We start from the raw sequence: 14,073 nt of genomic DNA on the forward strand, positions 1-14,073 counted from the left end.
ATCTGCAGGAACCTCTGCTCATGCAGAAGAACAGATAAAATCAGAGACCTCTTTAAAGATATAATACTACAAACTTATCTCTATTTTTTAAACATGTTTTCATTCACATTTTCATTTTCATGTTACTTTTTGGTTTTTGTAAAATGGGTTTAATCAGTGAAACTCTAAAAGGTTTCACTGAACCATTTTTTCAGTTACATGATGCTGTTTCATTTAAAACTGTGATGTTGGAGTAAAAGTATTTTTTAAAAATTTGAGTAGAAGCACAAAAGGAGCAGGTCAAAAACATACGGAAGTACCGAATAACATAAAACTGCAACAGAACTTCATCCAGTATCTATCAGTGTCTGAAATGAAGTTTGTTGGGTTCTTCTCTTTTCTTTTTGATGCGCTCTTGGACAAAATGAAAATGCTAAAGCTCAAAGTGGACTGTACCCAGTCTAAACTCCTCACCTCACAAATATACTTGAGTAGAAGTAATAGTATTATTATATGAACATTCTCAGGGTCCATACAAGTCCATCAAAATTTTGCTTGAGTATATGTAACTGAGTAACATGATTTTTAACATGATATACAGTACTGTGCAAAACATTTTAAGGACCTGAGCACATCATTTAAATGCCATTGCCATTTATCTTGTCGATATGTGTGAAAGCACATATGCTTGAGAAAGCATTTAGAATAAATGTGAATAAACATAAATAAATACAGTGAAAAGTAACAAGAACTTTTTTGGCCAAAAACGTAATGGATATCTTGTGACCTAGTTAGAAGTACAAGGTTTGACCAGGTTTGGTACCAGATTTGTTCTGGAGGTCCCCAGTCACTGCATGATTTTGTTAAATTAAGCTAATGAAGTATTGCTTAGCCAAACCAGGCATTAGATGATAACTACAAATAATACCAGGCTGCTACAAAGAGATGTTTAGAAAATGTGGTTAAACAAACACACTCGAGTATGTAAAATCAGTACTTATTGTATTAGTATTATTTATATTTATTTTAATGTGATTATCTGATCAAATAAATGCTGACCAGAAGAGTATCATTTTAACCTAATCTAGAAGTTTTGTGCACTAATTCAAACACTATACCATCAAAGCTTGGTGTATTTTCAGTGAATGTCAACACAGCAATTTATGGGGTCTGGACATGAAGTGAACACAGAAAGGGTGAGAGGGCATGGTGGGAAATTGAATGTCGTGTCATTTTATTTTGGCATGTTGTATAATTTCTGCCTTGAGGGATGTGCTGTTTTTTCAGTCTGAGATAAAGATAACTGGCTCGTTCTACAAAGAGTAATGTTTATTTCATGTGTCAATGAATACTGCTAGGATTTCAGATTTCACTTGTCTGTGCTGGTGAACTTGATGGTGCTTGCTGTATTTCTGTATAAACAGTGCATTATGTTGATGTGCCGTGGGACTGATGTGCAAAAGATATGGGGACAGTTTTTGGTATTCTGCTGACAGCAGCTCTCACAGAGGTAAGATTTCATGTCTACAGATGACTGCACCACAAAGCTTGCAGAGAGCACACTATACACAACCAATCCTCTCATCAGTACCCTACAGTGTTATAGTTCTTCCTACAATAAAGAATTTTCTGTGGCTTTTATGCCTCATGTGCATGCAGTAATTTAGCACTAACTGCTGTTTACGATAGATCCACCCCCCCTCAGATTTCTTCCAGCCTAAGCATAAAACCAACTGGATCCAGTCTTTCTTTTTAATCTAAAACAGTGGCAAAGATCCCTTTAGGTTTTAAAAACAAAATACAATACTACCCTCTAGTGGTGGCTTGGCTGGGATCTGGAAAACAAAATCAAGTCAGTTATCTTGTTGGTAACACACTTTTATTAAAAAAAAAAAAAAAAAAAAAAAAAGATATCTAGTTAGGAATTCCTGTTGATTTGCAGTGTAATTGAAATATTAGTGTCTGTAGCGAATCCATAACAAACTATTAGTAAGCGTTGGTAAGCTCCATATTCGTTCTGCCATGTCTTTGGTGTCACTCCATATAAAATATTACAATATCGTTCACTGTTCAAGTGCATTACAATAATTAAGAATAATAACAATATAGTATCAAACAACATGACTTAAATACACAATACAAAGAGCTGCATTTCTCAACACTGATGTTTGTTCAATACATGTACCCTGAAGAGCATTAGAATAAAAGTTAGAAAACAAGCTGGTATCATCAACTAGGTCCACTGTGAAAATTGAAATATTCAAAAAACAGGACCGTTTTCTCTGCCCTCATGCTTGCTTGGTCCAAGCTCAGAAAATATTTTTGTCCTCAATGCCAAAATGCAGTACCATTCACATTTCTAACTCATCATTTACAAACAGGATGAAATATTCTGTACATATATGCAAAATATGGTGAAATAGTGGCTTCACACTCTGAAACAAATCCCTTCTTGTGGGTCTGTTTAATCTCTTTGAGAAATCACATTCAGATCCAGTACAGGGAATGCACCCCCAAGTATCTGGGTGGATTGAAATGATCACGGGCACTATTTGCCATGAGTCACTGGGACACATCTTCACTGAAGTAAAACCCTGTTGACTTTGAGCATTGCCTCATACTGTAAACTGTGGTTGTGTGTTTATGTTGCGAGTGCAGGCTGTGTCATTAGACTATGATATCTTGCAGCTGGTCCTTGCGCAGCTCTGGGATGGGCTCAGGGGTGGGTAGATGAGTTTGGATTTTTTTGTTCCATTCCTCTTCTTCGCACTGCTGGCTATAACAGAGTAGGAGCGTCCGTGCATCATGCGGGCATTCAGGCCGTTGGCCATGGAGAAGGACTTGAGGTGGCTCTTTAAGGCAACAGGAAGAGGGAGTTTGTCCACTAGGTGCACCGGAGTGCAGGAGACGATAGAACGGCAGCACAGGTCTTGCAGACTTAACACTGCACAGAAACACAGAGAAAGACAGAGAGATGCATGATATGTTCAAAGTATCCATCAGTGTTGTCTGAAAGATGCCACCTGGGAAGTGTTTAACAAAGCAGGATTTTATACTTTGCCAGAAAATTTAAGACAAAGATCAAGAGAGTGATATTCTTAATGGACAGTCCTCACTGAGAAATCCTGCTTTGTGAAATAACAAAAAGACAATATCTATAGTACAAGTTTTATACATACAGATGCAGATATAGTATAGTCTGCAAAAGTTTTACATGCAACTATTCAAATGACATGTTTTGTTGTGTCAAATCCAGGTTCAGAAAGTAAAAATCCTTCCCAGGATTTTGTTCCAACAGGCTGGACAGCTCTGCTGGTGGTGTGATCTAACTAGAGAAGCCAGCCTGTTGGAACAAAATCCTGGGAAGGACTTTTACTTTCTGGACCTGAATTTGACACCTATGAGTCACTCTCACAATTCTGCATGTTAATCAACAATAATTGTTACTTTGCTGACTTTAATGTACTGGGGAGAAAAGAAAAATAAAACATAAAATGTGGCATGTGCAAATGTTATGGAACTTTTATATATTTTATGTATTTTTACACCCCCCCCCAAAAAAAAAGTAAAACATTGTGTTCATTCAGTCTTGCAAAGAGCCAGCCAGAGTGTTTGATGATCTTAAGTTTCTGTACATAATTCAATCATAAGGATGTAAACAAAGTCATCCAGAATGGTTAGATGTAAAATGGGCCGTTCTAGACAAGCTTACTGTGACAGAACTGCTCACAGTGGTGGTGACATGAACCAGATGTCTGAAGAGTTTAGTCCCCCTAAAAGTTCCCTCACAGATATGTATTACATTAAATTGTTGGGAATACTTTGCCTTATGCCTGAGACATTGTGTTCTGCTCATTTTGAAAGAAGGTTTTGGTCTAAAATGTATTATTTAAAAACTCTCCATGAAGGAGAGGTGCTTACAAGGCACTGAAAGGCAAAATGGTACCCGTAGAAAACATTTTTCAGATCCATCACTATATTTCTGCATTAAATATACATGTAGATTCACTGGACATTTTGGATAATAAATATATTATCTATATTTGTGTGGTAGACATTGTGATTCCTGGTTAGTATCACCACCACTGTAAAGAAAATGTGGCTCAGTAAGATTCTTTAGAACAGAGCATTTCACATCAAACCACTCTGAATGGCTTGGTTTGCATCTCAAAGATTGACTTATGCAGAATTTTTAAAACTTCCCTTTAAACAATGTTAATATGTACAGAGTGTTACTGTGGCATTTGCAGTAATGAAGGACAAACATGACCCAAGACACAAAAAATGCCTTTCAAGGACTATACAAGGATCAGATGAAGACTGAACTGAAAGACTGAAAGTGCTGAATTGTCCTTGTTAGTGGCCTTAAAAAGAACAGTCAAAATAAACCTTTAAGGCTTCCACTCACAAGTCATAATGTAAAACAGGTTATGAAAAATTTTCATTTTCTTTATTCTGGATCTACCTGTCGTGCCTTGCTTTGTTTAAAGGCAAGGCATTCAAGACATCAAAGCTTAGGCTAGATTGAGTCATATGGACATTGCTTTGGTATCTGACCACTGGGTGTCTCCAAAGTGAGTTTAGCAGTTTTTTTTTCTAAAAACCTTGAATTCTTTTGGCTTACTGAGCATTCTTTGGCCGCGTACGTAATTGCTGTGCAAGTTTATGTGGTCACTCAGTTATGACTATCTTAGGTTTAAATGGGAGCTGGGATTGCTTATCTAAATGCATTCAAAATAAATTCAGGCACACTGTGCTTGACATATTTTCATGCCCATATGGTGACATACATTTTAGTAATCCCCATGCGCTGGCAAATAAAAAATAAATTACAATAACCCCCTTTTGCAAGTACTGTGTTCTGTGTCTTACAAACATTAATCTTTTCAAAGGCAATGTGAGTAATACATAAATAACCGATAAACTGTAAATGATTTAAATAGTTTTAGTCAGTAATTGACATCATGGGACACTTTGGGTACCTTTGTTGGGTCTCCAGAGTCTCTCCATGCCGTGACGCATTAGAACAATGCGAGCCAATTCAGTAAAGGACTCTGTGATGTTGAAGTTGCACAGAGGGCTGACCTCGAAGAAAGTGACCCCCAGACGTTCTGCAAAGGCCTGGGCATTTTCTGTGGTCACCTGACGCTTGTAGGCCAGGTGTAGACGGTTCCCCACCAGGATCTTGGGCACTCCTGGTGCATGCTGGGGAATAAGTAATAATAAGTCAGAGTTATATTTCAATCAGTTCTCACCAAACCAAAATAAACAGTTCAGTATCATTGGTATTTTAGGTATTATAAGTATTGCCATATCATTGCTACTTCACAAATATCCATGTAATTTCTGGTGTCCTTAGAATGTCAGAAAGAAAAGTAACTGACAGTCAGCTATAAACAATGCATGCTCTTGTTCAGTTCTTTTGAAGGCTGTGCAGATCAGTTAAAGGATTCTGTTATATGAGAATAATAACTTGGATGATCATAATTTAGAGTTACACAAATCTTAAACACACTCAATTAACGACAAGTGCAGTTGTTACCTATGATGTCTTGTATAGTAATCACATTCGCTAAATTACAGGTGTGATCAAGTCCAAAAATGTGTTTGTGAAATAATGTGAAGCTCAGGATGTAAATGCACTTCACCTCATCAATCTCTTTAATCCATCTGTCAATTCCATCAAAGGACCAGCGACTTGTGATGTCATACACAAGGATAACACCCTGAAATGCATTATATCAGACAGTATATTACATTACATGAAAGAGTTACTTAGAGTTAAGTAATATAGATCTAAGAAATCTTGCACTAAAATTAGACAGTAATCTTCTGGATGAACATGAATTTTTGGATCTGCTCTAAATATGCTGTAAACCCCTTTACTTTCTGAACCTTTTAGCTTTAGATCCAGTAAATACTTTATTAGATCCAACAGAGAAGACATGAACAGTTTAATCAATCTATGTGCATGGAATAGCGGGGCAACTGCAGTGTCATTTCCTCTCACTGTGGGTATTATTATGATGGGCGCATGAGCCAGAACAGGAAAATGTCACTTCAACAGTAATAGCCCACCCTGTTTTACCACATACCAGACTTTGAACAGGAACTGCTGACCCCTGGGTGGAGCATTTAACAACACTGAATAAAAACACTGAATTTTATCAACAGCTCCAAATGTTTAATGCCCAGATCCTTTCTCTGCTTGTTTTAGGAATTTTCAATAGGATTCAATAACAGTAGTCTGGAGGAGATTCAAAATCTTTGTTTTTTATTAGTACTTTATTAGATGTACTGATCTGATTTTCTGCATTAGTATTGGCACCAGTACTGACCTCATCTGTCCTGATCCACATTAAATACTGTTTCTTAGTCATGGATATTATAAAACTGTAAAAGTGCAATTTTCTAAACTTTTTAGAACAAGATTACTGAGCAATTTTTACCATCCTGAAATGATTTCGATGTATGCTCATCTCCACTCATATTTTAATATTTACTTTGTTTGCTACACCAAAGCATGTGCCTCAGAGGAATTGAGTGCCAAAAATTCTAATTTCCATGATTTTCTACTTCCCCGACAAATAGTCGATACGTCAAGACATGTTGTGTCCATGTTTTACCTCTTTAATGTAGAACTGGAGCTGCCAGGCTAACGGTGCTAACATTAGAATAGTCACCAAAACAGTTTCCACAAATACACACCAGCATCTTCATATATTTGCACCAAATCACATCGATAAGCTACATATAGTCATTTAGAACAACATAATTTAGTAAAGGGCATGGACAGACCTTATTTACACATAAACTAAACTGGAGCGACATCATCATCTGCATGTATGTATGGAAATGGTTTGGTCTATTAACTTACAGTTTTAGCAACATTAGCCTCATAGATCCAGTTCAAAACTAAAGAAGCAAAATAAAAATAAAAACTAATCATGTCTCTACTGATCAACTGCATGTGGGGTAAGTGGAAAATCATTTCAATTATTCCTTTAACAGTGCAGTGGTTTCAGACTCACATGTGGTATCAGCTAATATTCTGAGATATTAGATATCAGAATTGGTTCTGAGAGAGAGAGAAGGTGCATCCCTAGTTCTTATCTGTTAAATCTGCTGTCTGTGAGCATACCTGTGCTCCTCTGGAATAAGAGCGGAAAATGGTGCAGAAGCGACCCTGTCCAGATGTGTCCCTACGAAAGAACAACAACAAAACAACAGCATTCACTTTACAATGTTCTTGTTCTCCTCCAGCTTTCCAGGAGCTTTTTCTGTGGTTGCTCTCGGGCCTGTATTTTGTTAAGTGATTGGCTCCTGGTGCTTGGTGCCAGAGCAGCAAACCATGAGTAGGAGCAGAGCTTTCTGAATCATTTACAGTACATGGCTTAGCTCTACAAGTGGCCGAGATGCACTAGTATGGCACCAGGGGTACAGGATGAGTTATTATAAACACTCTTCACTAAGATGCCTCATCTGCTGAGATATAATTAATAATTTAAGGCTGACTCAAGTGAGAGTGCAGGCCTCTAAAAATATTCTAGAATTTAAATAAGGCTTGTGGGCATGCTTGGCAGGATTGACTTGGCTGTACGCTTCACTGGAAAATTGTGTTGAGCAATGGTATAATTTACATACTCAGACTTTTGGCATGTTCTCTTCATATTTCACTGACCAAAAGATCTTTGCTGCATATCCTGCACAAAGTACAATTGCAGGGACAATCTCCAGTTTCTCATCACTGTTCAACTGTTATACTTACTAACTGTTATGCACTGCTGTTAAACATGCCTTAAACATGCACAGGATCAAATGCAAATTCAAATTCATGCATGAACACAAAAAAATGGGTTAGCCATGAACAAAACTGTTCTACATGTGTTTGGAAAAGACTGAAAGCTGCGACTGTCACTTCCTTCCAATTGATTTGGAAATCTGGCAGCTGTAGCTGTAGCTGTGCTCATTCTGATGCAGATATACTCACCAAAGCTGCAGCTTAACTCTGCGCCCATCAAGCAGTATAGTGGTTGTTTTATAGTCGATCCCTGCAGAAGACAACAAAGCAAATGAATTACTAGGGGTGGGCAATCTCATAATATCAATAATATCATGATAAACTGCCACATTGTCATGAGAATTCGTCATGTTATGTCACAATATGCTTTCCAGAGCATATCATGGATATCGTTGCTACTAAAGTCACTAAAGAACACTAAACAACTGCACGTTTCATTACAAAGAGAGCATAATAAGTCTTGTTTAATTAGATTTAGTGCAGCACAGTATGTACACACAAAAAAAAATCACTGTTCATTGTTTTCAGTAGTATTCTCTAAATGTGCCATTATTCATCACTTTTTGCCTGTTTCAACATAGCAAACTTCAGAAAAATTAAATATCACGATCCGTATTGTGTATCCTGAAAATATTTGTGTCATTTTGTCATGTTTTTGCCATACATACTATTGCTAACTTTTGTTCGGTATCAATAAAGTATCTGTCTGTCTGTCTGTCTGTCTGTCTATCTATCTATCTGCCTGTCTGTCTGTCTATCTATCTGCCTGTCTGTCTGTCTGTCTATCTATCTGCCTGTCTATCTATCTGCCTGTCTGCCTGTCTATCTATCTGCCTGTCTGTCTGTCTGTCTATCTATCTGCCTGTCTGTCTGTCTGTCTGTCTATCTATCTGCCTGTCTGTCTGTCTGTCTATCTATCTGCCTGTCTGTCTGTCTGTCTATCTATCTGCCTGTCTGTCTGTCTATCTATCTATCTATCTGCCTGTCTATCTGTCTATCTATCTGCCTGCCTGTCTGTCTATCTATCTGCCTGTCTGCCTGTCTGTCTATCTATCTATCTGCCTGTCTGTCTATCTGTCTGTCTGTGTGTCTATCTATCTACTGCCCACCCCTACTAGTTTTAGATTCTTGTTGGCCCCTCAGTTTATTTATAAGTAGTATTTTTAAAGCATAACCTGTTTAAAAGATGGTAAAATTATCCTTTAGTACGTCAGGGGGCCAGCAGGGCTCCATTTAAAATTACTAAATGGGTTTTGTCCATGTTTTATGCAGATGCCAGGATAAAAGGTAACAGAAATATGTCCGCTTTCATCTGCATCTCGCTCGTCATTCCTCTGTTCACGTAGAACAGTCTCCGGGCAACCATGAATAACACAATAGGGGTACAGTATTAACAAAGGCAAAGCTTAAAAGACATCTCTTTGATTGTTAGGAGTGCTTAGTGTCATATCTGAGTGGTCTTTGACTCCAAACACAAACACACACATAGTGATCACTCAGATCACTTCTGAGGAGCTCCATGACCCATCATACATTCCTCTGTGACAGCCAGGCTGAAAGCCAATACTGTGGAAATATACATGCTCCCTCTCTGAGGCATATCTTAGTGACAGCACAGGGCTTTGAAATATCCACCTTTGCCAGACTGGAGCCAAATTACCCCATTATAAACTCAGCCAAAATTAATTTGAGAATGAGATCATGGCCAGTGACCTGGAAATAACAATGTATTTGAAGGTTATAGGCTAACATATACAAATAATAATACAAATATTCTAATAAACAGATTACCATGACTTTTAATTAAATTATAGGTTCCCGCAGACCACGATGTGAAACTCTGCCTTGCAGAAAAGATCTGTAGTAGGAGCACTATAAGAAACTATAGGATTTCTGTTGCGTTATATATTTCTGTAATAATACATAATATTTTCACCTCCTATAATATTTCTGTAGTTCTGTCTTGTAGTAGTCTATAGTGTAGTGTGTAATATCCTGTCTATTTTTATATTCTTATAGAAATCCTGTAGTAATTCATGTAGTATTACTACTGTTCTTTTTCATAAGGGTACCCTCACTCAGATTTTTGTTTTTTGGACAAAGATAATATATATACTGAATCCTGGAGTGCAGCTCCAACAAACTACCAGTGTGATAGATTTTTTAATTGAAAAGTAAGAAATGCAGTCTTCCTGTTTGTGTGGGCAACCTCTGATTCATCTCGACAGATTTTTTTTTTCTCACCACCACTTGCTGTCTCCCTGTGCAATTATCCAGTTCCGTGCACCTCTTTTCTCTTCCCTTTACACCACACAGCAACGAGGCACGGATGTTTTCTGACAGGATGACACATATAGAACCAACAGGAGTGAGCAGTAGGAAGTTGAAAGCTTTAGTAGGTGATGACGTTCTCAAGCTTAAGCTCAGTCGTGCAGAACCATCACTGGCACACGCTCCCTGGTACAACAGCACACGAGCATCTGAACACACCAAAGCGCAATACAAACACCCTCTGTGTTCCCTGGACCTTTGAGGAGACTGGCTATTTTGTTAGCTTGACTTGGCTTGCCATCGACCTAAGCGCGCACCAAGTGCATGGGCAAGCCAGGATTTCATACCAGAGTTTCTGACCATCTGACCTCAGAGTTAAGTTCAGTCAAAAGAGGTTGAGGAATACACCAGAGGCCTTGGTAGCAAGAGGAACATTTGGCTCATTCTTCAGCTATGCAGCTTCTTTTACAGCATCAACACGCAGAAGAGCAGCTGAGAAGCTTCATTTGTCACAGCCACACTGAGGACCAGACTATGAGATAGAGAGCACTTTCTATAAACACTCACCCCAAAACACAACTCACTAAAGAGAGTCACAAAAAAGTGCTTAGACAAACATCTGAATATTCTGCTCTTTTATTGCCAGAAAACCTTGGCTGTGTCCATAGTCCCTGTAGCTACATCTTGTTCAGAGCCTGGGAGCAGAGGAAAGCAGAGTTACATAAGAGGTTATGACAATATTAATAATTGCTCCAGACTGAAATCACAACTGAGCCTTCTGCGAGCTCACAGCACTGCGTGGTTATCAATTATGAAAGAGATGACCCCCCCAAAATCTATACCATACTAATTCCAATCTTTTAAAATGAATCACAAGTCTGCAATCTGCTCTGGACCTTGGATTTAGTCGAGAGTCAGTTTGTAGAATATTTGTATCTTGGCAGCTGCACTTACAGGCCTAAGAAGGAAAATTCTGCCAACGATGATGTAGATGAACCAACTGCGAAATTTGAAGGCGTAGATGGTGGCGTAATGCTTCGCACTCCCACAAGGAATATGAGCAAGGACTGGTTTGGATTTAACATTAGGCAATATCAACAGATAACAACCGAACTGGGTCTGTCTGGAAGGAGGTGGTGTCTGTGATTACTGAAATTATTTGGTAATTATTGAAGAATTTGGAAAAAAATACACACACACAGTAAACACAACCAGCAATTACTCTCTTATGTAATTATTATTAATGCTTCGTTTTTTCTTCTCTGCAGCACATGACAGATTGCTTTTTTTTTTTTTTAAACTACAACCTTCTGTGCTTCATATGAGGAGCACTCATTGCTAAAAGTACCACTGCACAGCACAGGTGAACACAGAGCAGCTATGAAACGTATTCTGGGCTCCATTACCCTCTGACCTTTGGTGAACAAGCTGTCAATCACATTAAATGCTGGTCCAACGTTCACAGTAACTAGATCTGTTGGTGGGGGCAATCTCCTCGTCCCAAACAGCACCAGTGTAATCTAACCTGCGCAAATGAGGCTCAGAATACTCTGACAGAACCTGGACTTTGACCAAGCACACATTGAAAATGGCAGTGGACAAAATCTTTCCACACTTTCAAGACACAATATGTTGCGCTCACAACACAATAAAAGACCACCACATATCTGAATACTCCCAACGAGGGCAGTTAAGCAGAAGATATGTAGTGGCGGGGTTGAAACAACCACAAAATGTGCTCAAGTGGAGCAGTGTTGGGATGAACTGAGCCAAAAAGTTACTTAACACTGCCAGCACTTTTACTGCAAACAATCCCTAAGCTTCCATATCAACCTTCGGGGCTGGCAACAATACTAGTTTAGGAGACACACTTTTTGCTCTTTAAAACACACAACCAATGAAATAGTGCTCCCAGTTATGTGTTATCCCCATGGCATTTCACTGAAGCTGATTTGTCTCAGGGGAGCAGCTATTTTTTTCCAAACAGGCTGTGGGTTACCAGAGTTCAACTACTAATCATGATAAAAACATACGCGTCACTTCCTGACCTAAAATTTCGAACTAAATGCTGAGGAAAGTTATAAAACACACACATAGTAAAACTAAAAAAAAACATGCTTCCCTAAACATAGGACAAGCACTGCTATCTGAGCAACACTTTGAATGCTGTTGTTAAGCTATTTTGCATTATGTAGTAAATGTAATCCATATAATAATTTGTGACAATACAAATACAATTATATTAAAGACTTTTATGAGACACTGAAGAAACTCTACATTTATTTATTTTGTATTTATTCATTTCCCCCACCTTATTAGTCTTACTTTTTATAGAAACTTTTCAATTTCACACAGTGCACTTCCCTGGTAGCATTTTAGATGCAGGACCTTTTACTATACAGACAAATTCATAATGAGGGGTGGGAAAACATGTAAAGCAGCATCTGGTCAGATGTAGGTAGTAGCTTAAATTAGTCAACTACTGCTATATCTTCTTGATTACTCACCCATGTTATATCCATAGGGAGATTCACTGGATCCATCCTGCAAACTGGCCAGTATCTCCCCCTTTCCCACATCACTGTCTCCCACTAGCAGAAATTTCAGCAGAAAATCATACGCTTTTGCGGGGCTGCTCCTGTGGCTCATCTTCATAGATGTGTCACTCCGATGTCCCATTATGGATCATCTTTTTCATTTGTGCTCTGTCTGTCTTTTCTCTGTACACAATTTCAGACCTGTCGCTCTATTGTTTCCTGCATGACACCAAACCTATACGTTCACTTGTCTTTCTTTCCCACACATGGCAAAGACAATTCTTCCCACTCCAGCTCAGTTGTAAGACGGATTCAGGTCTAGTCAGATCTTAAGATGCTGTCGAGGAACGACGTTATTCTGAAGGGGAATAAACGCACTAACGTAGCACAAACTGTCGTTTAGCCAGTTCTTATAGTTATCCCGTAAACGAACCGGTTCTTCCACAACGACAGACGAACTCGAAATACCTCGTAGGCTCTTGACACTATGTGCTCTCAAGACTATATTCCTTTCTCTGTTTCCTTTTCTCCTCCTCGTCACACTCGTCCATTGAGATCATCTGCTTGGATTCCACTGTAGCTTCAGCTTCCCTCAACAGGGGAAAAAAACAGAAAGTTCTTCCCAAGCTGAGTCCTGATTGGCTCTCCGCCGGAGTTGCTAGGGCCAGTTCTCTCCTTTCATTCGTCACCAAGCGTGTCCATGAAATTCCAGACCCGCCTACTTGGCACAGGAGAGGGTGTGGCTAAACTGCGTTGCCAAGCTCTGTTGTGGTCGGATAGAGCTGATTCTGGATCAGTAGCGACGCGGGAGGTCCTTTAGTTTGGACAGCGTGGGGTCATTTTGCTCGATCCCGAGTCAGCTATGCTCAACTTCAGGAGCAACGTGGTTGGGTTTGTTGTTTTCCGGGGCACCAGTAATGATGTAGACGTGCGGAGCACAGTGCAAGACGTTATTGAGGCAGATTTGGTACGGAGTGTATCCTGCACGACAAATGACACCCTTCCCATCAACAGTGCTCAACCACCACATACAGCGTTTATAAGCATATAATACTTTAACTTAGGCTTAAGGGTGGTTAATATGATGTCACCTTCTCTGTAAATCCCAATTCAGAACAACTGTCAATTTTATTTACTCTTATGACCATCACATAATGCGTGGTAAATACATTATGATTTTTTTTTATTTGAACTCTAAAGTGTATTTTCATCACGGCTGATTTTTTTTTCTGGCATTGCGCAACGCTGTTTGTTTGAGTACCATCGAGATTGCTTGATCACACGTTATGTAAGTGCAGATGTCTCTACCTCCGCTACAGTTGCGTAACGTCCAAATGTACCTTACTGTCCCCATGTGCAATCGCGACAAAATCAGATCGCAGAATAACCCTCATGAGCCATTGAACTATGATACAGAATAAGATAATAGACCGAATGCAATGAACCTTGTTTTTGCTCACATTTCTTTTTCGAGCTGCTTACAAG

General features: G+C 38.9%; 1 protein-coding gene across 1 annotated transcript; it reads right to left on the reverse strand.

Annotated features, from left to right (window-relative positions):
* Positions 1 to 1,862: 1,862 nt before the first annotated feature.
* rab40b (RAB40B, member RAS oncogene family) lies at positions 1,863 to 13,225 on the reverse strand. The gene is made up of 6 exons (XM_017724332.2): positions 12,559 to 13,225; positions 7,970 to 8,030; positions 7,121 to 7,181; positions 5,628 to 5,705; positions 4,962 to 5,184; positions 1,863 to 2,923 (listed from the first exon to the last, which is right to left on the reverse strand). The coding sequence occupies exons 1-6, from the start codon at positions 12,728 to 12,730 to the stop codon at positions 2,652 to 2,654; spliced, it is 867 nt and encodes a 288-aa protein (XP_017579821.2). The 5' UTR covers positions 12,731 to 13,225; the 3' UTR covers positions 1,863 to 2,651.
* Between the last annotated feature and the right edge of the window lie 848 nt (positions 13,226 to 14,073).

This window comes from Pygocentrus nattereri, chromosome 13, assembly GCF_015220715.1.
Source record: "Pygocentrus nattereri isolate fPygNat1 chromosome 13, fPygNat1.pri, whole genome shotgun sequence".
NCBI classification, from domain to species: domain Eukaryota; kingdom Metazoa; phylum Chordata; class Actinopteri; order Characiformes; family Serrasalmidae; genus Pygocentrus; species Pygocentrus nattereri.

What these genes read in the sequence shown, in the direction of transcription:
- rab40b (XM_017724332.2), bottom strand. Translation starts at nt 12,730, where the DNA reads ATGGGACATCGGAGTGACACATCTATGAAGATGAGCCACAGGAGCAGC. An exon ending in AGAGTTAAGCTGCAGCTTTG is followed by an intron (nt 7,182 to 7,969) that starts GTGAGTATATCT and finishes GTTCTTTCGTAG; the next exon opens with GGACACATCTGGACAGGGTC. An exon ending in GGATTAAAGAGATTGATGAG is followed by an intron (nt 5,185 to 5,627) that starts GTGAAGTGCATT and finishes CTTATTCCCCAG; the next exon opens with CATGCACCAGGAGTGCCCAA.